This window comes from Oratosquilla oratoria, chromosome 5, assembly GCF_046742065.1.
Source record: "Oratosquilla oratoria isolate Oo_2021 chromosome 5, ASM4674206v1, whole genome shotgun sequence".
Classification (NCBI taxonomy): domain Eukaryota; kingdom Metazoa; phylum Arthropoda; class Malacostraca; order Stomatopoda; family Squillidae; genus Oratosquilla; species Oratosquilla oratoria.
Genome location: NC_134781.1, coordinates 87630873 through 87657314, shown reverse-complemented (window position 1 = coordinate 87657314; position 26442 = coordinate 87630873). Strand labels below are relative to the sequence as shown.

Below are 26442 nucleotides of genomic sequence, written 5' to 3'. Positions count from 1 at the left end.
TGTCGCAAAGATGACACTGATCTGGTCTTGGTGAGGCAAGAACAGTGACCTGGCAATTGTTAAGACAAAGACAGCGCGACAATAGGTTGTTATTTTAGCGGTAAAGTTGTTTCAGGCTAAATTGAATTGCTACAGCCCACAATTAGAATAGCACTGTGCGACAATTGATTATTATTTTAGAGGTGGAGTCGATTCAGGCCAAGCTGAATTGCTTTAGCCAAAGATAAAAGGTAGAGTGATAATTAATTATATCAGCGATGGAGTTGAATTGCTCTAGCCAAATATAGAAGGAGTGACAATTGGTCATTTCAGCGACGGAGTAGATTCAGGCCAAGTTGAATTGCTTAAACCCACAATTAGAAAGGAGCACTGTGACAATCGGTTATGTCAGAGGAAGAGCCGATTTAGGCCAAGTTGAATTGCTTGAGCCAAAGGTAAAGACAGCTGGACAACTGGTTGACATTTTACCTTTGGAGTTCAATCGGGCCTAGTTGAAATTGCTCGAGTCACTTAGACCAATGGTGAAAAAAAGGCACAATACAAGGAGTCATTATCACAAAGCGCAAATTGTGCTGAAGGTTTTATCACTTTTGTACTATAAAATCAAATCTGAAGTACGTTATTCGATTTTACTGTCAATGAAAGATCATCATATCTGTGTTGCAGATACATGACATAAAAATGGTGCAAAAATGTTAATATGTGTGTGTTCACAAACCCGCATTGATGTTCCGTCGAGTGTTCTCATTCACTTTGAAAGTGGGTAAAGAATACTGGCTCTTATTTCAAAATGGTAGTTTCTGGTGTTGTCATATCAGCTTAGAAAATGCACCTAAAAAATTATTAGACCGGTTCAAATATTCCCCAAATGAAACACGTTAATTGATCAAATCTGGTCCAACTCGTTCTTTAACCTGTGCGATTTCCTACACAAACTAACTCCTCTACCCAACTTCCCAAGGAGCAGATGCCGTGGTTATCTAACTGGGTTCTAGTGTTAGCATGACTACATATGCCGGTCATCTATACGGGCGTCGCCACTGGGATGCCACCCCATCAATCAGTGCCTACCCGATTACAAAAGGAGCATGCCGACAGGAGACCTTTTGGTCCATAACTGGGTTGGATGCGAAAAATTATAATGATAAATATAATATAAAAATAAATAAAATCATGGGTATAGTTAAATAATAAACAGGTAAATAGTAAATAATAATAAATTAAATTCAACCAAATAATATAAGATGAATGACAGGCATTACAGCAGCTGGCTTAGGTGTTTATCTAAACAAATCACAACTAACACCACAGTCGGACGAAAGAAAGAGTTGCGTAAGCGAAACTATTTTTCTATTGCTATCTGCAATCCTCTTCAGTTAGCAATCGAAATATATAGTTTCGCTTATGTAACTCTTTCTTTCGTCCGATTGTGGTGTTAGTTGTGATTTACAAACGTGTTACTACATTTTACACCAGATATCTAAACAAATCTTACAAGCTTCGAACTTAGTAGTCATAGGCTTCTTTCTGTTTTCGTATTTTTCTTGCCTGAATATTGAATAATGGGAACTCTTGACAATGGTAAAAAATCAAAGTTCCCTTTCATTTTATCCACGGATTTCAACTTGACTGCAAGGTTATATCTTTATATTAAAATACTCCTCGTATAAAAATATTTATTTTTGGCATGAATGGAAGGTTATATTTTTATATTAAACATACTCCTCGTATAAAAAAATATTTATTAACAGCACGACAGAAGATATCTTTTTTCATAAAATATTAAACATAATCCTTGTATAAAAATATTTATTTTCTTTAAGTCATTCAGTCTGACTTGAGTATTATATATAAAAAGGCATTTAACAACAAGAATCTTATCAGAAATAGGAAAATACATTCCGCTGCTACTCAAGCGAATCATAAATAAAGATGAGTTTAGTTATCACAGTCCTATTTAGATTAAAAATAAATACATATTTTCTCTGCTACAGAAGCTAATCATCAAGATGAAACTAGGAGCTTCATACCGCCCACGATGGCACAGTGACCCCATTCCAGCGTGACGTCACCGAACTGGATCTTCCAAGTTTTATCTTTGTAAGGAGCGACGCTTTCGAAGCGGGAGTTGAGGTAGATCCCGTAAGACTTCTGCGCCTCCAGCACCAAAGGCTCCTTAAACACGAACTGACCTGTGGACGAGGTCGACCTTCGGAGGCTCTCGAGACTCTTTTGCTCTCTGACTTCGAGGGTGCCGTCGAAGGAGAGGAAGATTTTGTACAGTGTGACGTCGTGACTGCAGGTCAGGACATCGACGATGCATTCCCCATCGGTGCCCTCCGAGGCCACATTTCGAGCGCCGACGGAATACGTGTGACCTTCTCCTTTGCCCGCAGAAGGAATCCTGAAGGATAATCCCGAGGGCCTTGGAGCTGTGGACTCACGTCTCCTGAGTTTGAAGGTTCCTGGGCTGATCTTGCTCCTTATGGACAAGAGCGTGTAGTTCTTGAGATACGGTCCTGGGTATTTGGGACGACTGTGGGACCGCGGAGTGGATCTGGGATAAGTCTGACTTCGCGGAAGAACCTTGGGAGGCGAAGTCGCCCGGGTGACGTGGTCGAGGGAAGACGCTGTCCGGCAAAGAATAGCGGCTGGAGAGTCTTCTTCGGCGATCGCTCTGAGCCTCTTCGGTGCTTGTGAAGGGCGCTCGTCCGCCGAACTTTTTCTCTTCTTCTGGAAAAGAAAGAGAGAGAATAAGGTGAACATTCCTGGCTCATAATATATTACCAAATGGGGAAAATTATTATTGATCTGTCAAATTATTATCGTTTACTTTACCTGCTTGTTTAATAAACTATACCTATGCGTTTATTTATTTATTATACACACACACATATATATATATATATACAATTTTTTTTATAATTTATATTTTTTCACACCCGACCTAGTTATGAGCCAAAAGGTCTCTTGTCAGCATGCTCCGCCTTAATAAATAAACTACTAAAACCTGAGTCGATTTAAGCTGACAGTTTGTTACACGAGACAGGGGCATAATTTCCTATGAACACTTTTCCTGATGTTTGTGAGTACGTGATTAGAATGAAACGCTTTAGGCAACGGTTTTGTTCAACGAAAGTCCTCGACAGCCCCGTATAAAGTATCATCTGGACGAGTTTTATTAAGTCAAATGATTCTTCTTTGGCATGATACTGCTTACCCAAGGATAAAAACTCTGTTATAACAAACGAAATACTACATCTCGACAATATAGGATCCTGCTGTAATCTTTGGCCATATATGGGCAACTGAAACATCAGTAATCGTCAATATTATATGTTTTTATGTAAATATATTATATGTTTTTGTGTAAATCATACGCTCTACGAATGCGTGACATACATCCCACAGGTGCAATTAATTTCCGTGCCCTATCCCCTACATACACACAACCAAACACCGTGCTATTCATTGCCGTTGACATTATAGACTCTTAGTAATGACATTGTTCAATAGTGACAAACTAGTCTTGGACCATCGAATGATTTTGCTATATGTATCTCATTGGTGATAATGTCAAAATCCAAAATTAATGAGAGTTAGGCATATTTTCTGGCATTCTATTTTGGATATCGAGAATTTATTCCTGATGAAAAAACACTTCTTCCATGTTAAAAAACGTATAATTACATCATTGACGAAGTTTGAATTAAAACGCGAATATAGAAAAATGTATATTTTTAAGCTAAAACTCTCGCCATCTCTCACTGGGAGGTTCTGAAACTCTTCCCTTCCTACCTTTCCGTGACCGTCTGTAACTTGATTTTGTTTACACGGCACTTAGTCATGAACTCTCTTCAGAAAACGTCATTCCCATTGGAAAATCTTTATTCCAAGACCTACGTTATATTTAAACATTTAAAGGATTTTTCATCTCCATAAATAATGATCGCAGAAAGAAAATAAAATAAAAACTAATATGGGAAAATGTTAGGTTTGGTTAGGTTAGAGCCAGCAATCTAAGAGGTGATTTGAGGGAGAGTAGTTTGCAATCATTATTTATATGAGACGAAAGTCTCTTCAATATCTCCATACGACGTATATCACGAAAGAAAGTCATTATGATGTATGGAATATTAGAGCCAGCAATCCCAGAGGTGATTTGAGGGTAGAGTAGTTTTGCAATCATTATTTATATGAGACGAAAGTCTCTTCCAATATCTCCATACGACGTATATCACGAAAGAAAGTCATCAGATCATGGAATATTTTGCGATAATTATTCATTGAAAAAAAAAACAAAGATGTGATTACCCGTATGACGTTTAAGATGAAAAAAAAATATTCACCTGAGATCATATTCCAAACCTTTATCAATTGCTGGTTATTAAATTTCATGCTGTTTAACAAATGTTATCGTTCTTGGGTTATTCAGAAACTTTCGTAAACAAGATTGTCGTAAAATGTTAAAGTCTCCCCCTTCCTCCTCGTTTTCTTTAACCACCTAACTCCCGCACCACCTCGCCTCAACCCCACCCTCCTTTAGACGATCAACAACAAAAAACAAACTAACCCTTCCTTCTCCGTGAAGTTTTAAGAATATTAGATCCCAAACCATATTAAAAGTAACATAAATCCTGGTTTGTATATTTCAATAAAATGTCAAAACAAACTTTGTTGTCGACTTACCTCTAACGAAGTCTGTGCAGACATCGGGAAAGACCTGGTGGGAACAATTGGAGTGAGTCTTGTCGAAGGCATTGGTAAGTTTGTCTCCTGATGCGAGAACGTGGGTAGATCATTCTGCGTGGATGACACAATATTCGTTTGGACTGAATATCTTCCCATCGTTGTTGCCTCGTTCGAGTCGTTCAAGAGATTACTTGATTGAATTGCACTGTCAGCTGTGGCAAAGTTTGTGTGGTCGTACATTCATCAGCGATGAGGCGGACTTCCAAAACAATAATAGAATCACCTTCAACCAATCGTGAAAGTCGCAAGGCACGTTCTATGGTAATAAACTACTTGAAGGCACTCGTAATACACTGAGCACAGGATATGTCGTGTGATAGATGATAAAGGCACAACAGTCACAATAATTGTTCAAACACCTCTTCCTGATCTTCTCGCTGAGGCGCACTGTCAGCGACTACGTCTGCCGAGCTCTCGCGGGCCGCGTCGTCAACAATGTTGATCTGAGGGTCCCGCGCGTGTTTCGACATGTCCCATGTTGTTCAGTTCTGTCGTCTTCTGTTTAATATAATACTCATCGTCCTACAACACCGTTAACATCAACGCAAAGACATTTATTACTTTTGTGCGTTTTGTTATAAATAATAAGTGCATTGCATGTGCGCCTAAAAGTCTTGCTTATTATTTATGACACGATACTTAAAACTAGCAAGTGTTAGGTAAAATACGTGAACGTTTATGGGATTTGTGATTGCTGTGACAGTTCACTGCAATTTTGTAGCGTATTTACCTAATTGTATTTATTTCATCATAGTGTACAAGAAAACAACAACCGTCTCCTACTCTAAATAATCATACCTGGCCTCAAATGAACTTATGTATGTGTGTGTGCGCGCGCGTGCGTGTGTACTGTGTATTCCATGTTGTGTATGTTCCGTGTGGTATTCTACCTAGTTATAATATACGGGAAGGTGTGTGTGTGCGCGCGCGCGTGTGTGTGAGTGTACGTGTAGGTGTTGTGTGTATGTGCATATGATTGTGTGTGCGCGTTCGCTCGTGCGCGTGTGTTTAGGCAGGAAATCCTGACGTCATACATATATTTTTCATGTTTTTGTTACCGCAACGGCTAACCTACAAGATCGAACTTGTTGGCACGGAGATGAGCATTCTTGCGAACGCTGGCATCTTCTCGTGTGGGCGTGTCTCCCGTGACGTAGCCTCCTATCGCGGGCTGTGACGTCATTCCATTCATTTGTTTGACGAAAGGATGCAACTAAAGTGTGATAAAACAAAGCATCTTAAGAACAAAAATTCACATTTAACATCTCTGAAACAAATCTAGGGATCATATTGCATGAAAGTTTCTAGGATGTTTATTTCCATACAAGTTTTTTATTTTTATTTTTTTCAACTTGGCAGTGGATGCACGTGCATTCTTGCCAGGAAGGATACCTTATCTATATTTTCTCAAGTTCTTCGAAGAGCAATGACAGTTGCATAATTGTTCGTGTGTGTGTGTGTGTGTGTGTGTGCAGGTAAGTGCATTATGTATACTTATTTTCGTTTGTGCGTGCATGTATGAGTGTGCATGTAGGTGTGCGAGCGGGTGGCTGTAGGCATGTGTGTGCATGTACGTGTGCGTTCGTATAGGTGTGAATGCGTGTATGTATCGGTTCGTGTGCATGTAGACGTGTGTGTCCGTTTAGGTATGTGTGTGTATTTACCTAATTGTCGTATACAGGAAGAGAGCAACGCTCGTAGGGTCCCGTTTCCTATTCTCTAATTTACTATCATACCTAGACTCAAATTCACTTACGGTTCCAATTTAATCTATATCTCTGAATTCCACTTGTCATGTTTAGATTTGAACTTAGGGTATTGTTTGAACTTGGGCTTTGTCATCTTCTAAGCTATTCCACATATTTATGCATCTATAAGGAAAACTATTTCTTTACATCCTTGTGTGTGTGTGTGTGTGTGTTTTTGTGTAATGATAATAATTAATAATAATAATAATAATAATAATAATAATAATAATAATAACAATAATAATAATAATAATAATAATAATAATAATAATAATAATAATAATAATAATAATAATAATAATAATAAAATAATAATAATAATGATAATAATAATAATAACAATAATAATAATAATATATGGTTTATTGGGTATAGCAGCATTACTGCTGAAAATATAGTGTGTATGTGTGTGTGCGTGTATGTGTGTATGTCCACACGTGTATACGTACACACTGATTAGATTCTCATAAAACATCTAACCACATGATGTCATCATTCTGTATAGGCAGCACATTCAGTCCAGACACAAAAGATTAGTAACGTCAAACATTTGGGCGATTACATCAAAATACACATCCGTGTTTTCCTTGATTTCGTCAATTCCCTTAATATATATGAAACAAAATTGCAAAGGATTACAAAGGAGTAGCATGCCGACAGGAGACCTTTTGGTCCATAACTAGATCGGGTGCGAAAAAGATGAATAATTATAAATAAAAAATAAATGAATGAATTAATTAATACGAATCATAATGATATAAATAATAAAATAGATAATTAGATAAACAAGTAAAATTGAATAATAAACAAACAGGTATTTTGTAAATAATAAATTGACAAATAAATAACAATAAATGATAATCAAGCAAATAATGATAGATAAACAGACACACAGTAACAGACAAACAAACAAATAATATTCAATAAATTTCAGGCATTGCAGTGTTTGTTTCATGGCAAAGCCTCTGCCATTCCTCTTGGCCCGACCTGTGCAAACGAAATCTCACAATATTTTTGCTCTGGTTCATAAGAATATAGGACTAAAGGAGACTGCAAGAGACCATAAGGCCTACACTAGGCAGTTTCATGTCCCCACCTTTCATCCGTATCCAAAAACTAATCTAATTTTATCTTAACACAACCAATTGTTTCAGTGATCAATGCATTCTATTCATTCTATTCAGTACATTCTACTCAATACATTTAGTACGTTCTACTCAATACATTCTACGCAGTCTATTTCATTCGTTAATCACTATGTTGTTGAATCAATTCTTGCCTGTTTCCTTCTGAAACCTAAAGTTGTCCAATTTAAATCCATACCTACGAGTCCTGCCTTGCTGTCTTAATATGATGACCTTGCCTGCATCACATTGGTTAAAGCCCTTGACCCAACATCATTAACAAAAAAGGTATATGAAACCAAACGTAAGGTAAAATATACCCCATGATTCGCAACAACATATATGTTTTTACGAATACGTTCAGGAAGGACAAAACGACTTTTGTCTTTTACTGTGATAGGCACATAAATTGGCACTAAGATGGCACCGTGCCAGTCAACGGGAGCCGGTGGGATTGATCCGGGCTAAGTAGTTAAGAAACAAATTCAATCCTTTGATGATACAGGTGTGATGTACATGTAGCCCACAAGCATGCTTGGGCGTAAAGTGCAAGTTTATGTATTGTAGAGTTGTGTGGTAGTTGATCTGACTCAATGGTCGTGAAGGCAAAAAGTGTCATGGCAATTTCCCATCACACACACACACATTCAACTCCCGCCAACTTCTTCATTTCCATTGGGTGTAGCCCCGAGGGGCTGACACTTGGTCTTCGGACTTCACCCTGTCAACTTCGTCCGTTTTACTTCTTTCTTTAAATGGAAGGAAAACTGACATCTGACAACTGCTTCCCTCCCTCTACCGCCTTCAGCCAGTGACAGTAACAATCCCATGCAAATACAACGGAGTTCTCAGTCTAACGTTTCTTCTCAGACACCATAGACCTATGGGAGAGACCGAGGACCAATGCCAGGTGCCGTAGGGCTGCGGATTGTTAGTCAATGGAACTTAGGGCATCAGCTGATTTGCGTTTCGTTTTTATTATTTTACCATTTCGTTCTCATAGCTCCTCAGAGAAGAAGCTGGACACCATTTCCTTGCTATACACATTTACATATAAATAATTAAGTATATAAATACATACATATTCATGTACACACACGCGCGCGCACACACACACACACACACACACACACACACACACACACACACACACAGTTTAAGAGGAAACTAGACACTGCGAGATACAAAGGCGGGATATCACGAGCGTAGCTCCCCTTCCCGTAAAATACAACTTGGTAAATACACCTCGTGGCGTGTGGTTAGAGTTCTCGCCTGCCACTACAGCGGTCCGGGTTTGACTCTCGCCCAGGGCTGAAATAATTTCAGTATCGCTGCGCTGCGGGGTGTTACTCCAAATCTCGTGGGCGGGGAGTTGGGTGTATGTGTGCATGTAAGGTCAGTATTACCCATAGATCGGTCATACGAGCTCTGAGCTCTCATCCAGGATGTTAATAACTGTCGATCATGAATCCAACACATGATCCAAGACCATGGTGAATCTCTCACACACACACACACACACACACACACACACACGCAGATATAAAGATATATATAGATATATATGCAGGTATATACATATATACATATATGTATATACATATACATATTATATATATATATATATATATACATATATATATATATATATATATATATATACATATATGTATATATATATATATATATATATATATATATATATATATATATATATATATATATATATATATATATATATATATATATATATATGTATATATGTATATATATGTGAGGTCACGCAGGGTCGTCAGATCACCATGTCAGCTGTTGACGGACTTTGATTTTCATTCTGTATTCAGTCCACTGAGGAAGGCCCAAGAGGTCGAAAACGTCTGGTTCTGAATAAAGCTCCATACTCTAGCCTTAACGTTTCATTTTGACACCTCACCTCCGTATTTGTCTGTCTGTCTTTACATACATATGTATATATATATATATATATATATATATATATATATATATATATACAACACACACATATATATACATATATATATATATATATATATATGTATATACAACACACACACACACATATATATATATATACATATATATATACAACACACACACAGACATATATATATATATATACAACACACACACACACACATATATATATACAAATATATATATATATATGTATATATATATACACACATGCATACACATATACGCATATGCGTACATACGTACGTAAATACGTGCATATGTATGTACGTATATGTATACATACATTTATACATACATGTATACGTCCATATGTACGTATGTAGGTCCGAAAAACGCACATAAATAATGCGTCTATATGTACGCACGTACATATCCACATATATACACGTATGCATATATACATATGGATACATACATCCATACATACATATACATACATACATACATACATACATACATACATACATACATACATACATACATACATACATACATACATACACACATACATACATATACATATACATACACATACATATACATACATACACATACATGCGTACTGTATATACATACATGTATACATATATACTGTGCATTTATTAATGTATGTATGTGCGAGAAACACGAAACGACAGGCAAACTATTGTACCTTAGGAGTGAAGTCAATGTTATCTATATTGTTTTATGTGAACATGTTCCACTTCGCCTCCCTGTCGCCGCCGCGCGCACCTCGCCTCCCGACCGCGTATCAAAACAAACTCGCGGCCGAGCGCGCCAGGACATGTTCGGCCTCACGACGAACTTAAACGGGTGCAAGCTCCTTTCCAGGCACAGACAGCCCCGCAGGCATCGACCGGAGACAGCTCTGCGTTCCAAACCTTCGTGCCAACGGTGCTGTCGCTACCCGGTACTCCACCAGTGCCACCAACAGATATGAGGTCAGTAACGAGGACTGCGGCAGTGGCCTCAGTCAACGCCTCCTGCAGTGGATCCAGTGTCAGTGGATCGTCTAGTGACATCGACACAAGATGGGAGTTCGAAGGTTCGTAAAAAAGTCGTCAACCCACGATCTAGGCTTTAGGTTCCCAATTGTTGATGAACACCTAATTGTCTTCTTAATTGTTTCACGAAATAATCCAACTAATAAAACTAGTTTTAAAGGGTTCATATATCTAAGTAATTTGAAGAAAATATTCCCAAATGCAACTTGTGAGACTGATGTTAATGATTACCTGTCTTCTTAATTGTTTCACAAAACGGTCCAGTTGATAAAAATAACTTTAAAGGTCCCATATATTTAAATAACTTGAAGAAAAAATTCCCAAATACAACTTGTGCGACTCTGATGTGTTACTTCTTACTTTAAAGATCCCAAGTATTTAAATAATTTGAAGAAAAATATTCCAAATACAACTATTGCGACTCTGATGTGTTACTTACTTCTTACTTTAAAGATCCCAAGTATTTAAATAATTTGAAGAAAAATATTCCAAATACAACTTGTGCGACTCTGATGTGTATTACACGTTATTGACTGATGAGAGTTCTTCTGTGAAGACCATCAGTCCTTTGTTAGACTTGATTCTAAAGAGTTAGTGTTCGCGAGCACCAATTTAAATGTTATAAATCATTACTAGACCACTCAAGGGCACAACAGAATCGCAAATGGTTACTTGAGTTCTAATCCCTTCTCCTCTGGCCCTCAATCTCCTCCCACTTCTCCCTTCCATCTCGGCTTGACGCATTTGATTATGCACTACGTTAATCCCATACTACAAAAATGCATTATCAACACAAAACTACGAAAGAAATTATTATCATCAAGGTTCTGCACGAAATAAGCATCAATTAAGAAATCAAATAAATTTCCACTTATGTAAATAACATGTGGCCACCCAGGTTCGTATTACAAAACTAATATTAACTTTTCAGGTGAGATATATATCATCCGTACCCTGTATTTTTTATCTATTTTTTTTATTTGTTATCATTTTTGTAACTTACAAGGGAGTAAATCTTTGCCACTAGTTGGGAATCACTAGGTTAGACTGATGAACCTTACTGTTTTCATCTTATGGTTTTGCCACAAGTGATCATCGTCATTCCACAAAACCGCCAAACATCTCTGTGGATTTCATAATATTCTTCTGTTTTCTTAGTAACACATGGAACTGACAGACACACAATTTTGATATATTCCTCTATTTATATATTTATTCTATTAATTAATTTATCAATTCGTTTATTAATGTTTTTATTTTTTCTTACAGAGGAGTTGGAGAATTTGTTGGACCGTCCAAAGAGTTATTCTGCTAAGAAGAGAAAACGAGTTTACGAAGAACCCAAAAACTTCCTGAACGGTCTCATCTCCACAGTGGCCCCAACTCCAAAACGTCGCTCTAAACTAGTTTCAAAATCAGTCGCCAGCAAATCCAAGATTTCCTCACCGATCCATAAACCACACAACCCCATCCAGAGAATTTCGAGAAATTTCAAAATCTCCTTACGACCTGCTTCGGACGTGGAAGAGCGGCTCGTCTCTCCACAAGTCGACAGGGACGACAGAGTCTACCACCTCGGCCACCAGGACCGCATCGTCGACTTCGTGCGCTTCAGTCGTGACGTCAAGCTCCACGAAGTCCTCCTTCCCTTCGGAGGCGAGCTGGAGATCAAGGACCAACGCTACACAAGTCTAAGAACCCTAAGTTCGACGACGGGCGAATACCTGCTGGAGGAACCTTTGGTTCTAGAGGCTCTCCATTTCTACCGCTTTTATTTGACCTCGACGAATGGTCTAGGTGGTGTTCCTCGATGCAGGGGATCTCTCTGGCAGACTCACGCAGGAAGTCTGATTGCTGAGTGGGGTCACTATACATTCGTGGGCGGAATAGATTTATGGATTAGTACCTAATGTTATTTTCTAGTGAACAGACGCTGTTATACTTTGTATAATTACTGTACCTCTGAACAGTCGAAACTGTTTGATATTCTGAAACGAATAAACTGAAATGAATTATTCACTATTCGTCAGTTACCTTTATTAAGTATCCAGAACAGGTTACATCTCTCATATGCCTTATGAAGTAAAAACTACCCGCTCTTGACTATTGTAAACAAAATAATTTTCGCTACTTTTCGAGTAACAGAGACTCGACAACGTTCGAACGGGAGACAAAAAGGGATCTTCTGAACTGACATAATGTGTACAGTGGATTGCGGTGGATTCTAGTGGCAATGAGAGGCAATCTTCCGGTTCATAACGAGGTGTGCTGAGGGAGAACAACGGTATACAAGTGTTTGGTCAAGTGTTAACGACAAAAAGATCTAAGATGCGAGAAAGATTGGAGATGCAATAGTCACTGTAAATTTTGAGAAAAATATGTAGATGTACACGCATATATACACACACATGTGAATATATATTTTATTTCCTAGTCATATATAAAACGTGTGTGTGTGTGTGTGTGTGTGTGTGTGTGTGTGTGTGTGTGTGTGTGTGTGTGTGTGTGTGTGTCTGTGTGTGTGTGAACACGTGTGCGTGCCTATGCGTGTGGTGCGTGTGTACGTTTGTGTGTGATGCGGGAGTGCACATGTGTGTATCCCTGTGCTTCTATGTCTACCCCATTAATATTGTTACTTGTACATACAGATTCATTAGGAACAAGCAGTAGAAAGAAGATAAAACACGAAGAAATCAACGTTTGTTTTTTTTTGTACGAGAGGTACACCCGCCGAGAGTATTACCGACTTTAGGGTCTTATTCTGGTAACGAAGCACGATTAAAAAAAAAAAAAAACGCCACTCCTCAAACTCTTCGTTATTTCTTGCCTCAACAACGTCTCAGAAAATCGATGACGTACTCGGCTTCCTTGTGGAGCCTCTGAGTATCATGACGTAAGCACTCCCTCCCCCCACCCCTCCCCCATCCCCGCCCCCATTGTCGAGTCTGACCAATCCTCTCTCCACCTCCTCCACAGGACCGGATCCAACACGGACGGAAAACCGGGGAGAGGAAAATTAGCCTTGATAACACCCAGGGTTAGGGTTGATGGGGTTTAGATTGTAGAGGTAAGTGTCCCAGTTGCAGAAAAGATTCCTGGTAAGCGTCTGGGTCTGCCAACAAGTACAGAGTAAAACCCTGACGACTGAGTGGGTAACTCATCCTCAGGATTTCGAAGAGGTTACTTCGTGTATATTAAGATTCGCAAAGGTCAAATTTGTGTTGGTATTATCCAAAATTCCTAGTGCAACATCATGATCATGTAGTGTGGCTACCGAGGAGCAAGTCAACAGCCATGCAATTGCTTCAGGAAAACAAAGACATTTGAAGATGTATTTCAGGTATCTTAGGACTCAAAAGCGAAAAATCCGAAGACATCAGTCTGTATATCATATCTCGGTTGTTTTAATCTCTCCCAACGTAGTCGTATAGGTTCAAAATCTGCCTGGGAAACAAGTGAAGTTCTGATATCACAACCCAACGACAAACAATGTCGTCATACTTGCGATCACGTGACCAGTGGGGTGGTTGCCAACGTTCGCCAGTGTGGATCTTCGAGAATGCATGTTCATTCATGTAACACGGTTATCATGCACACAGACTGTTGTTTGGGATGAACTTGGTGCTGTAATGTACACGGCATTCAGGATTCCCATGCACATGAACATTCATGAACATATACACTCACCCATGTAATCCCCCCACACTTCCCTCTCCCACATGCATTCACATTTTCCTTGTGCAGTAAAGGCACAATATTGATTACATGTTAGCTTTTTTTGTTTGTTTGTTTTATTTGCTTTTTGGGGGTGTTTATATATATCTATATTTTTCTGTACCCGACATTGGTATGGACCTAAAGGTTTCCTGTTGGTAGTTAGCTTTGCTAATGTGACCCTAAATGATTAAAAGGTCTTGGTCTGAGCAGTCCAGCAGGCAGGCAGGCAGGCAGACCCGTCCTGACGCACGACTAAAGTGAGTTATCACACCGGGCTATTTTTCCTCCCACATCCTACCTCCAACCTCCATTTGAATAATTAGAATACAACTTCACTTGCAGAAATCTGAACTTCTCCATGAACATTTAAACAGTATGATTAACATTCGTGTAGGTTCACGATATCTTAAATCATCATTCGGTTTTGCTATATATGACGGAAAGATAATTTGATATTTGGAGGCTTGAAAAAAACAAAAATATTGTATCGAAGTCGTTTCTATCCAAACGAACTCTCAACGGTCGGTGTTGGTGAAGTCCGTGGAAGCCCAGTGTGATAGCCCTGGGCTTAGCCCAACATGAGAGAACGCGCGGTGACTCACGACGTATTTGATTGCTGCCGCGGCAACGGACGAAGTCAGTCGCTTCCTGTTATCTCCAGAGCGAAGAACGAGAGGCTCTTGGGGGCATCTCTGAGTGCGTGATAGTGTCTTCATTACAAGTGGCTCTGGTGACGCGGGCACGAGTGTATTGTCGACATTTCCAGAACTACAGAATCTTCCTAGTTACTCTTTCTGCGACCGTAAAATCGATCTCATCGCAAACGACAAAGGGGATGTTTTGATCGCGTGAGTTATATCAGTGACTTCAGTATAATCGTTATCGGTGAATTTCAGTGTGATACATTTGACGAGAGAGGAACAATGGTGTCTCTGACGAAGCTTATGGCAAGGCCGATTCCAAGAGTCCGATCGGCAGAAACTACCCGTACAATGGCTCTCGCACGTTCGACTCGTCCTGTCCTCCCAATACGAGTATCACGAAGTAGAAGAAGAACACCCGAGACAGAGTCTGCACTGCGGTGGATCCTCCCAGAATCCTCAAGAGGTCTGACAGTTTCCGAGTCTCCCGCACGAAGGATGCATTCTGGGACTTCAAGAGGAGCGAGTCTGCCATCCTCCTCGACTCCTGGAAGGATACAGACAGCTCCCACGAGAGATGAAAGTCCTTTGCTCTCACTTCGAGAGAATTCGTCAACGTCCTCCACTTCCTCAAACCTGATTGTGTCTTCAGCGACAGACACTTCGACAGTGCCTTCCAGACCAGAGCAACAATCGTTGATATCGGAGAGTTCAAAGGTTTGTCGAGTCAGAATTTAATCGGAATTATTACATTCACACAAAACCAAATTTAGACCTATGAATGACCTCCCTACCCACAACTCATAGAAAAAACACATAATGATCAATATGTAGAAAAAATCTTATACTTCATGTTTTTAAATCTATATTTAAAGTCGAGTCGCCATGCACTGGCATTACAAATTGGATGATTTGTATGAACTATTTCGCTTTTTTGTTCAAAACTTCATACAGTAATGCGTAACTGTTCTTTGAATGGAGCTTTGTAAATCGACAATCATTATGAGTGCAAACGCCCTATCAAACTCTTATCATCGACTTTTACGTCACCACAAAGGATATACGTTATCTTTAATCGAGATAAACCTAAGATAATTTTTGAGACGATCAACTTGTATGAGTCAGATACAGGTTTCCAAAGAATCAAAATGCAATGGAAGTTCCCCAACATTTTTCTGTCAGTTACAATGTCATGATTTATAACAATTTCCGACAACGGTATCAGTGAGAATGTGATCATCGGAAACGCGAGTGAAAATATCTTTTTATATTCAGACAAATCGTATACACACATGGCAGCGCTGTGGTAATGATTACTACTTGAACCAATTCTAAAGATTAGAAATATATATATATATATATATATATATATATATATATATATATATATATATATATATATATATATATATATATATATATAACTAATACTAACGAATGCCTGCACTTTTTTTTTTGTGGGGAGTAGGCGATTCTCAATACTCTGTTTTGATGGATCCATTAAACAAGCAGTTCTCTCTCTGTCCGTCTGTCTCTCTCTCTCTCTCTCTCTCTCTCTCTCTCTCTCTCTCTCACACACACACACATACACACACACACACACACACATACTATGGTTCTTTCTAACATGTCATTTGTCCATGGACCCCTCAGATCCGTTTTGAGAAAAACATATTCTACTATATCCATTCACTCGAAAACATATGTACACAAAAGTGTACAGCAACTTAAAACAAATAAACAAATAAATAAAGCTGGCGTAACCCATGGGGAACTCTGAGAGGTTGCCCAATACCCGCCATTTACATCACGTGATCAGGAGAAACGTGGCGCAAACTCGGCTGAGAACCACTTTTGTTTTTAGACGACGTGACGTCATCGGTGACGCTTTGCTGCACCTGGTCTGAATCTTTGCCTTCAACGTGGCCGACGGAAGGAGGCGTTCCAGCTAACTCTTCTGTTTAAACCAGCGGTTTCCAAACTTTTCCAGGCTGGAGCCACCTTGGCTTCCAGGGGGATTTCTAGTGCCCCCCCCCCTTACCTCATACACACATATGAACACACTTTTTTCACTTTATTTTTTTTCTCTCTGACTTTGGGCTATGTATCAAAGCTATATATTCGTTTATAATTCTTATGTGATTTTTATCTTCTATAAACTGCATGCATGTTTCCTTACCTTAATGTGTATGACACATTTTGTCCTTCATATTTAATAAAAAAAGGTTATTTATTAACTGCTCCTAATGCTATCCTCTATCCTCTGGGTTGGGGAGGGACTGTATTCTGTCCATCAACCCTTCTCCCTACCTTTCCTAGTAATCTGACTGCCTTCTGTTGATTTAATTCATTTCAGACAACAACAAAAATTAACCACCATGCTCACACAACCGTCTACATTAATACACCAAAACCTTTTCTATCGCATAGCCGCACACTCCCTTCTCATTTCGTGTTCGTCCTCCACCATTCCCTTTTGTCCCCCTCCTCCCCTCCTCCGATCTCCCCCCCCCCCACCAGGGGGTCAGCACCGTTAACCCATTCAACTCCGATGACAAGATGTCTTGTCATTTGGTCAAATAAAACAAAAAATCATAAAACACCAAAATGTTTGATCAAACACCAGAAAAATATGACGTCAATCCTCGCTTCGCTCGCAGCGAAGCGAGGATTGACGTCATATTTTTCTGGTGTTTGATCAAACATTTTGGTGTTTTATGATTTTTTGTTTTATTTGACCAAATGACAAGACATCTTGTCATCGGAGTTGAATGGGTTAAAGTGGCGTCGTTGACAACGCCTCTCGGCTTGTTGGGTCCATTAGACCTTTTACTTCAACTTTTATAATTTTTATTTTGGCTGTAGTAAAATTATTTTATTCGGCAAAGGGTTAAAATCTATAACAGTAACTTACAAATCTTATTCTGGCTACAGCCAGCGATTTTTTTCAGCAAAGGGAGAACCTCTCGTAGCCAAAAGGTTAAGATGAGTTTTGTACAATCTGCTCAATTCTTGCTTATTACGTTTGGCGTGAGATCAGTAACAAACAGTTCTGGAAGTGATGCAGTTCAATGTAATAAAAGCCATCGTATAATTTACACACTGTACTTATAACCCTTCCTCCTTCTTCTTCTTCCAGGAGAAAAGGAGGACTTCTTTGTCAGCCGACCCTCGTCACGGTGTCACGAAGAGGCGGAAGCTGGACGAGGAAGAAGGACATGTCGCCCCTCTGGAAGGACATCTCGCCCCTCTGGAAGGACATCTCGCCTCCCTGGGAGGACATATCGCCTCCCTGGGGCGGAATGCGTCATCATCCAGCGACAGTCTTCGGGCCTCGTCTTCCTCCAAAGGTCTTCGGCGGAGTCTGTCTTATCCAGGAGATGCGTCACAACTCAAGTCTTCTTCCAGACATCCAGGACCTTATCTCTAGACCTGTCGACTAATATCCATGGAAGAACCAAGTCATTCCGGGAACTTTAAGTCTAAAGATGAAATTAAAATTTACTAGGCAATGATTTATTTTTTTCTATCGATTAATGGAGGACTGTTCGACATTCCGAACGTCTTTCAAGACGCCAAGGAGATCAACAAGGACTTCCTGTGCTTCAGTCATCACGACATAATGTACATTGTTTTTTTCCTTTGGCGAAAGATTCGACATCTGAGACAATTACTTCAAGACCCTTCTGATGGAGTCCTCAACCACGGACTATCTCGTGCTTGAGGAACCTTTGGTGTCGGAGACTCGCAAATCCTAATGTACATTTTTTTTTTTTTTTTTTTTTTTAGAAAGATTCGACATCTGAGACAATTACTTCAAGACCCTTCTGATGGAGTCCTCAACCACGGACTATCTCGTGCTTGAGGAACCTTTGGTGTCGGAGACTCGCAAATCCTACAGGATCTACCTCGACACCAACTTCTAAAGCGCGGGTCCTTCCAGAAGAACTTCGTGAGACATTGTCTTCGCGTCACCGTGCATGTCGCGGGCTTCTTCGTGTCTTCTTGGTGCGATAATTTTTATTTATCAGTAAGAATAATAAAAACATTTACTTTTCTATGCACGAGTTTATTTGTCCAATTATTGCACATATTTGATATATTCTCCTTTTTCATACTGAATAGTGACAATGCTAAAATACGTCACTCCTATAAAGTAAGGCATTTTTAGGGGAATATCTATATTTCACCAAAAGATTTTACTCTTGAACAAACCAAACATTAATACTGCTCACAAGGATGAAAATGTTATAATAATAATACAATTTCAAATGGCTTATTTGTGAAAATGAGAAGGGGAATCTTCGTCGTACGTAACTGAAACAATTTGTATCCAGTCCAAGTTGCCAATTATTATTATTGCCGAAAAGAGAACAAACTAAGTGATGACATAGTAACGAAGAGGTTTCTGGGCTAAAGTAGTTGGGCTCATTATATATTTCCTCAGTGTTTATTCTAGTTTATGATGACACCTTGCAATTTTGTGTGTGTTTGTGTGATTCACCATGGTCTTGGATCACGTGTTGGACTCGTGATCGACAGCTGTTTCCCTCCAGGAAGAGAGCTCAGAGCTCGTATACTACCGTTCTATGGGTAATGCTGTGACCTTAAATGCACACACACACCCAACTCCCTGCCTACGAGAGTTGGAGTAACAACCCGCAGCGATGCTGAAATTATTTCAGTCCTGGGCAGAATGAAATAATTTCAGTATCGGTGCGCCGGGGATTTTGTGTGTGTGTGTGTGTGTGTGTGTGTGTGTGTGTGTGTGTGTGTGTGTGTGTGTGTGTGTGTGTGTGTGTGTGTGTGTGTGTGTGTGTGTGTGTGTGTGTGTGTGTGTGTGTGTGTGTGTGTGTGTGTGATTCACCATGGTTTTGGATCACGTGTTGGACTCGTGATCGACAGCTATTCCCCCTAGGAAGAGAGCTCAGAGCTCGTATACTACCATTCTATGGGTAATGCTGTGACCCAAACGCACACACACACTCAACTCCCTACCCATGAGAGTTGGAGTAACAATCCTCAGCGATGCTGAAATTATTTCAGTCCTGGGCAGGATGAAATAATTTCAGTATCGGTGCGCTGCGGGTTGTGTGTGTGTGTGTGTGTGTGTGTGTGTGTGTGTGTGTGTGTGTGTGTGTGTGTGTGTGTGTGTGTGTGTGTGTGTGTGTGTGTGTGTGTGTGTGTGTGTGTGTGTGTGTGCGTGCGTGCGTGTGTCAAAATATGAAATTTCATCTGAACTATCTCGCTTCAAGGAAAGACTGGATGGCAAATCAATACAACAAAACAAGAGTAGGCTAATGTTTTTTTTTTCTCTATTACTTGTAATGCTTTTGTTGCGGAATTACGGAATAATGTAACGCTAGCATCATTCTACAAAAGACAGTTAACTGACAGAGAAGAGTACGAGAAGACTTGTAGGTTGGTGTGTTGACTGATCTACATCCAAAGAGAAGAACGAATTTAAGACATTTCTATGTCGATATCTTATGGATACTGTACATACTGATACAAATGTTTAAAGGTACCCAAGAAGATGTAAACAAAATATAGAGAGTAGAAAGTTCTGATTAAATTTCAGGTGTCAAAAAAGGGCGAGATTTCTTCAACGCTTGTGAACGAAGGCACATGTCAATAAAGTGGTATAAAAACAAATCTTTAAATAATTCAAGTTTACCCATATCAAAACGAGGAATTAAAAATACGAAAATTACAATTCAAACATATTTACAAAAAGGAAAAAAAAACATGTCAATAAAGTGGTATAAAAACAAATCTTTAAATAATTCAAGTTTACCCATATCAAAACGAGGAATTAAAAATACGAAAATTACAATTCAAACATATTTACAAAAAGGAAAAAAAAAACATGTCAAGAAAGTGGTATAAAAACAAATCTTTAAATAATTCAAGTTTACCCATACGAAAACGAGGAATAAGAAATACGAAAATTACAACTCAAACATATTTACAAAAAGAAAAAAAAAAAAAAATTCTGGTATACAATCTCCTTTGATTATCGCTGCTAATTGTCTAATTTACATCAAGATGATACCATCAACTGTATCCCGCCCACGATGGTGCAATGACCCAATTCCAGCGTGACGTCACTGAAATGGATCTTCCACGTTGTTCCCACATTGAGAGCGACGCTTTCGAACCGGGAGTTGAGGTAGATCCCGTAAGACTTCCCCGCCCTCAGCACCAAAGGCTCCTCAAACACGAACTCCCCAATGTCCGACGTCACAGTTCGAAGGCTCTTGAGACCCATCAGGTCTTGGATATCGAGCTTGCCGTCGAAAGAAAGAACGATCTTATACAGCGTAACGTCATGACTGAAGGTCATGAAGTCCACGATGGATTCTCCAGTGTTCTCTCCCTTGGTGTTCTGTGGATCACCAGAAAGGGCGGACACTTCTATTGCATTCGAAGAACTTTGCTGAAGAACATTTTCTGAAGGCTTGGAAGTTCTTTTGACGAACTTGAAAGTTCCCGGAGCAATTTTGCTCTTAATGGATATGCACGTATAATTCTTAACGTAGGATGCAGGGCCCCTGGAACAAGGTTGGGACTGCGGAAGATCTTTTGGGGAAGACAAACTCCGCCGAAGACCTATGGAAGAAAACGGCACCCGGGTGACGCATCCGGGAGAGGACGAAGTTCTCTGTAAAAGAAATACTCGTGGTTCTTCTTGGCTAAACTTCACCCTCTTGGTTATGCTGTGATGGTCGTCCAACTGAGAAGTCTTCCTTTTCCTCTGTTAAGACAGGAACGGGGCATTAATACAAAGGATTACAAAGACGGAGCATGCCGACCAGCGGCGGCGCCAGGAATTTTTAGTTGGGGAGGCTAAGGGGGGGCTGAGCAAATTTTGGGGGGGCTGATAGTAATATGATAATACACATATATTATCCTCATTTCAGAAGGGGAGGGGGTTAATGGTTGGGCTAGCACTGATGGCTGACAAATCTTTAGCCTTGGCAATTAAAAAATCCACTTAATAAAATCATTTCAATGAGTGTTTTAAATTTTCAATTTGCTCATTTGAGTTGGGGGGCTAATGGGGGGCTGACCACTTTTTTGGGGAGGCTGAAGCCCCCCCAAGCCCCCCCTGGCGCCGCCACTGATGCCGACAGGAGACCTTTTGGTCTATAACTAGGTAGGATGCGAAAAAGATATAATAATGATCAATAAATAAATAAATAATATAAATGATAATCAATCAAATAGATATATAAATGCATAGGTATATTTCTCATACAAGACTGATGAGGAATATTAACTGAATAACAAAATACGCAGACGACTACAACGGAAAGTAGCAACAAAGATACAGGTGTGTGTGTGTGTGTGTGTGTGTGTGTGTGTGTGTGTGTGTGTGTGTGTGTGTGTGTGTGTGTGTGTGTGTGTGTGTGTGTGTGTGTGTATGTGTGTGTGTGTGTATGTGTGTGTGTGTATGTGTGTGTGTGTGTGTACCAACATCTATTATAAATATTAACCCCAAACAAACCTTTAAAATGCTCTTTGGAAACACTGGTAGGGTCACAGCCGATCCTGAAGGCGCCATTGAAGAGTCCGCTTCTGGAAGGACTTCTGGCTGGAATGCAAAAGAGGAACACATCGACGGAGACTCTCGACGAGAGAAAGATGGCGACTGCTCACTTGCAGAAGGTCCTGACAAGCTTATTTGCTTCGGAGACTTCGGACTCGCAAGAGCTAATGACTGTTTTGGAGGAGATGTAGAGTCCGGTGCTCGTGGCTCAATTTCTCGAATGGGAGACATTGGCAGAGCTGGTTGTGTTGAAGTCACCGGAAGAGCAGAGTTTGGCGAAGACATCTGAAGAGGCGCCATTGTGATAGTTTAGTACCTATGGCCAGTAGAAACGCTTATTCTAAGTTGGAGTCACTTGAAGGCACTTTTCAGACACTTGAACGGAATGGGTGGAGTGACCCGTGTGGACGGCATCAGCAAGGCATGAAAGCTCGACACTGTCGAATCACTTTTCAGACGTGCATAAATCTAGTGGTTTAGAAGGCACTTTTTACACTTCACAAAAACGATAATATCTTCGTCCTTACATGTAGGCAAAAATCCAAAACAAACACATCAATGCCTGAGACAAGACTGAGTTCTGTACTTTCCTTCCGCTAAATATATGTGCTCTGACCTGACACAAGCTCGGTCCTGTCGGCTGACGGAAACCGACAAGTTTGAGCATGGCGGACTAAGCAAAACTTTCATTGACCATCCCCCCCCTCCTCCCACCCTCCTCCCACCATCCTTGTGTAATTTATCAGAGACTGCATGTACGTACTTGTATACATCATTTTATTTATCACTAAGAACTGAATATCTTGTGATATATGCCAAAGAAAACATACGCAGTAGTGGTCCAAGACAGACTTGTAAACAGTGCTGTTATTGACCTAAACGATGCCATATTTCAAGCCCACACATCATTTCCATGCTCATTTCCTTACAAATGATATAAGCGAAGACCAAATAGTAGAAAATAAACAGTTGTTCTATGTTTTACTTACCAAGTTCAAATCAAAACATAACTGCTTTGTAAACTGCCATAATTCAACAACTTTGAAGACAACGATTATCTATTTATTCATGTGTTTTTCTTTTTATCTACTGATCAATTGTTTAGTTTTGCATTAATACAATTCAAACACGAATTTCAACCTAAGGATGATTCACAATATACCGTTGTGGATCAGCCGGATATTTCAGTTTTAAGTATTGTCGAACAAACAAAGTAATGAGGCGAAGGTCAGATAGAATCCCATATCACAACAAACAACACAAAACAAGTGCGGCGTAACGTCATCAGTGACGTCATGTCGTATCGTCTGACGAAACGTAACGGAACAATGTTAAACATGCATTTTCACTTGTTAATGACAGAATCGTTAGTGGACCCTTTGTGTGTGTGTGTGTGTGTGTGTGTGTGTGTGTGTGTGTGTGTGTGTGTGTGTGTGTGTGTGTGTGTGTGTGTGTGTGTGTGTGTGTGTGTGTGTGTGTGTCGCGAGTGTGCGCGCGTGCGTGCGTGTGTGTATGTATGTACTACAGCTAGCAGTCAAGTTTTATAGACTCATCTTTTCCAGTCTTTTCTTCTGCTCCGACTGTACTTTAAGTTTTGATTTACATATATGCAACATACATTCTTCATCAGTTATAAATGTATATGTATGTGTGTGTGTGTGTGTGTGTGTGTGTGTGTGTGTGTGTGTGTGTGTGTGTGTGTGTGTGTGTGTGTGTGTGTGTGAGCGAGCGAGAGAGAGAGAGAGAGAGAGAGAGAGAGAGAGAGAGAGATTTACCGTGGTCTTTGAGGAGCACAACATCAAACAGCTCTTCCTCTAAACGTCATAAAACATTATGACAACAAACAAATAACTGATCTTACAAGGTACACTCACATTAACAATAACATATTCTATTGTTTTTCTTTTTTCCTGAATAATCGCTGGGTTTTTTCCAGGTTTCACAAACAAAGTCTATCATAATATACTTCTAATGATAAAGTTTTTCTAGAAGGCCACTTGGCCAAAAGATATTATTTTTTTCTCGTTTCAAATAAATTTCCACCAGTTAGAGGGAACCAAAAATAATAGAAAAATATATGAAACAGAAGCAGCAATTTATACACCACTACTAATGCAAATACAATGGGATACGGCGATTTCACCGACAACAATTCACCGACAACAATTCATCGACACGCTCAATTCATCGAAAAATGAAAATAAGAATATTCTAATTTGAAATATATGACTAGGTCGTGTTTTCTTCCTTGATTTAGCATACTTTAACCTTTGACAATGAAATAATTACTTTCATAGTCTTTATTTAGGATACTACAAAAACAAGGTAGATTTTTTTTCGTATTTATTAAGAATAGTTCAAATTCTTTTATTACAGAATACGATAATGTCACTTACGAGTTAGACTCTAATCCGCAAATAAAATATTAACCCTTGCAATAAAAGATTCGACAGTCCGGCATCTAATTGTAATTGGATAGGATAGTGGTAGCAGTAGTGTTAGTTCATGTTCTACCGCCTAGTTCCCCTGTTTTCTCAAATGTAGCTTAGTATAGTAAACACACACAGCCTCGTTAGGGCCAGTAGGCCTGCTGTTGTTTGTTCTTCCTTTGTGTTCCTTTGAGTTGTTTATGTGGCAGCTGTTTAGGTTCCACGTACAGTAGTGAAACTTTAATTATCTGTTGCATTTGTTTATTTTCTTTATTTTTCTGAGGAAGTGGCCGTGATATTGGCAAATGAGCTGGGGGATCACTCAAAGTTCTGTCACTCATAAATTAGGAACAAAAACATCAGACAGGTCTGCGTTCAAAGTTTATTTATACAAAGTTATCATAACAGTGTTAATTGTATCACATAATGATTTTGTTCATATAATAACTATCTTACCTAACTTTTCGTAATACAATAAGTTTAAACTCTATTCTCAAACGAGAGATGGTCTAGTTGTACTTGGTAGTGATGCTAAAGCAACAAGACTACCTCAAAGTGGAGTATTGCAATGGAAACTTCTCCGTTATTAACACATAGCACCATTAGATTAGAAGGGCATCAGCTAGCCTACACATTCTGTGACAGTTCATGTTCAGATGTGTACGACACAGTACAGCATATAGATAAGGCAATGTGTATGTTACATTGCGAGAGGTGATGCAATTGCATGCCCACTCCGAGAGCAACACTGATGCAGCGGATTTCATTTTCACAATGAAATGCGTCTTCGCATGCATACTGTAGTTACTAAATATCCGGGGGGCACTGTGCTCGATTTCATCGATCACATTTAGTGTCTATTTTTGCGGCTCATCGACACAACCAAAGATCCTAACCAGCTGCAGTGACGCGCACACCACACTCCGCCGTGACGTCACGGGACTTCCTCTTCCACGACGATCCTCTGCAGTGGTCCGGGGTCCCGGTCGCTCGAGGGACCAGGAGGATGCGACAGAACTCCCCGGCCTCGACGAACAGGGGCTCCCTGAGGAGGAAGTCCCCCGTCGGCGAGGAGGCGACTCGGAGGGTCTTGAAGTGTCGGTCTTTGATCGCCAGCGTCCCGCCTAAAGGAAGAGCGACTCTGAAGAGCGTGACGTCGTGACTGAAACGGAGGAAGTCGACGACGTGATCCCCACGTCGCGTTCGGCGGAGTCCGTCGGGAGGAGCGGTGATCAGAAGGTCGGACGACTTGAGGTGGCGCGATTTCACTTTGAGGGAAAATCGGAAGCCTCTGGAGGGTCCTGCTGGGAGTTCTCGACGGAGGCCAGCCTGCCCGGCAGGAGAAACGACAGGTTTTCGGGCAGGCGTGGCGACAGGTTGCAAAGCAGGTTGGACAGATCTTGTGGGGAAAGCGTCGGAGAGATGATGTCTGTCACAAACCGAACACAGGTATCTGAGAGGATTAGGCATGCGAACT

General features: G+C 40.0%; 5 protein-coding genes and 1 long non-coding RNA gene across 7 annotated transcripts in view; 3 read left to right on the top strand and 3 right to left on the bottom strand.

Annotated features, from left to right (window-relative positions):
- Window positions 1–1725: 1725 nt before the first annotated feature.
- On the bottom strand, window positions 1726–5668 carry LOC143025298 (uncharacterized). Of its 2 annotated transcripts, none has more exons than XM_076184772.1 (2): window positions 4690–5668; window positions 1726–2730 (listed from the first exon to the last, which is right to left on the bottom strand). In XM_076184772.1, exons 1-2 carry the CDS (start codon window positions 4930–4932, stop codon window positions 2005–2007), a joined length of 969 nt encoding a protein of 322 aa, XP_076040887.1. In that variant the 5' UTR covers window positions 4933–5668; the 3' UTR covers window positions 1726–2004. The 2 variants fall into 2 exon arrangements, with proteins under 2 accessions (XP_076040887.1, XP_076040886.1); XM_076184771.1 differs by having other exon boundaries at window positions 1726–2733; window positions 4690–5373.
- Window positions 5669–10304: 4636 nt separating this feature from the next.
- Window positions 10305–13082, top strand: LOC143025297 (uncharacterized). Its single transcript, XM_076184770.1, has 2 exons — window positions 10305–10667; window positions 11896–13082. The coding sequence occupies exons 1-2, from the start codon at window positions 10559–10561 to the stop codon at window positions 12534–12536; spliced, it is 750 nt and encodes a 249-aa protein (XP_076040885.1). The 5' UTR covers window positions 10305–10558; the 3' UTR covers window positions 12537–13082.
- Window positions 13083–13372: 290 nt separating this feature from the next.
- Window positions 13373–19042, top strand: LOC143025642 (uncharacterized). The gene is made up of 2 exons (XR_012966419.1): window positions 13373–15191; window positions 18774–19042. It is a non-coding gene; the product is annotated as an uncharacterized LOC143025642 (long non-coding RNA).
- Window positions 15190–18613, top strand: LOC143025641 (uncharacterized). Its single transcript, XM_076185618.1, has 2 exons — window positions 15190–15701; window positions 18124–18613. Exons 1-2 carry the CDS (start codon window positions 15267–15269, stop codon window positions 18412–18414), a joined length of 726 nt encoding a protein of 241 aa, XP_076041733.1. The 5' UTR covers window positions 15190–15266; the 3' UTR covers window positions 18415–18613.
- LOC143025640 (uncharacterized) lies at window positions 18614–23095 on the bottom strand. The gene is made up of 2 exons (XM_076185617.1): window positions 22495–23095; window positions 18614–21741 (listed from the first exon to the last, which is right to left on the bottom strand). Exons 1-2 carry the CDS (start codon window positions 22834–22836, stop codon window positions 21028–21030), a joined length of 1056 nt encoding a protein of 351 aa, XP_076041732.1. The 5' UTR covers window positions 22837–23095; the 3' UTR covers window positions 18614–21027.
- A 2063-nt stretch (window positions 23096–25158) lies between these two features.
- The window catches only part of LOC143025296 (uncharacterized), a 2994-nt gene continuing 1710 nt past the window's right edge, over window positions 25159–26442 (bottom strand). Inside the window, exon 2 of the mRNA XM_076184769.1 lies at window positions 25159–26442. This exon is cut by the window's right edge and continues 98 nt beyond it. Coding sequence (XP_076040884.1) covers window positions 25857–26442 — 586 coding nt within the window. The 3' untranslated portion in view covers window positions 25159–25856.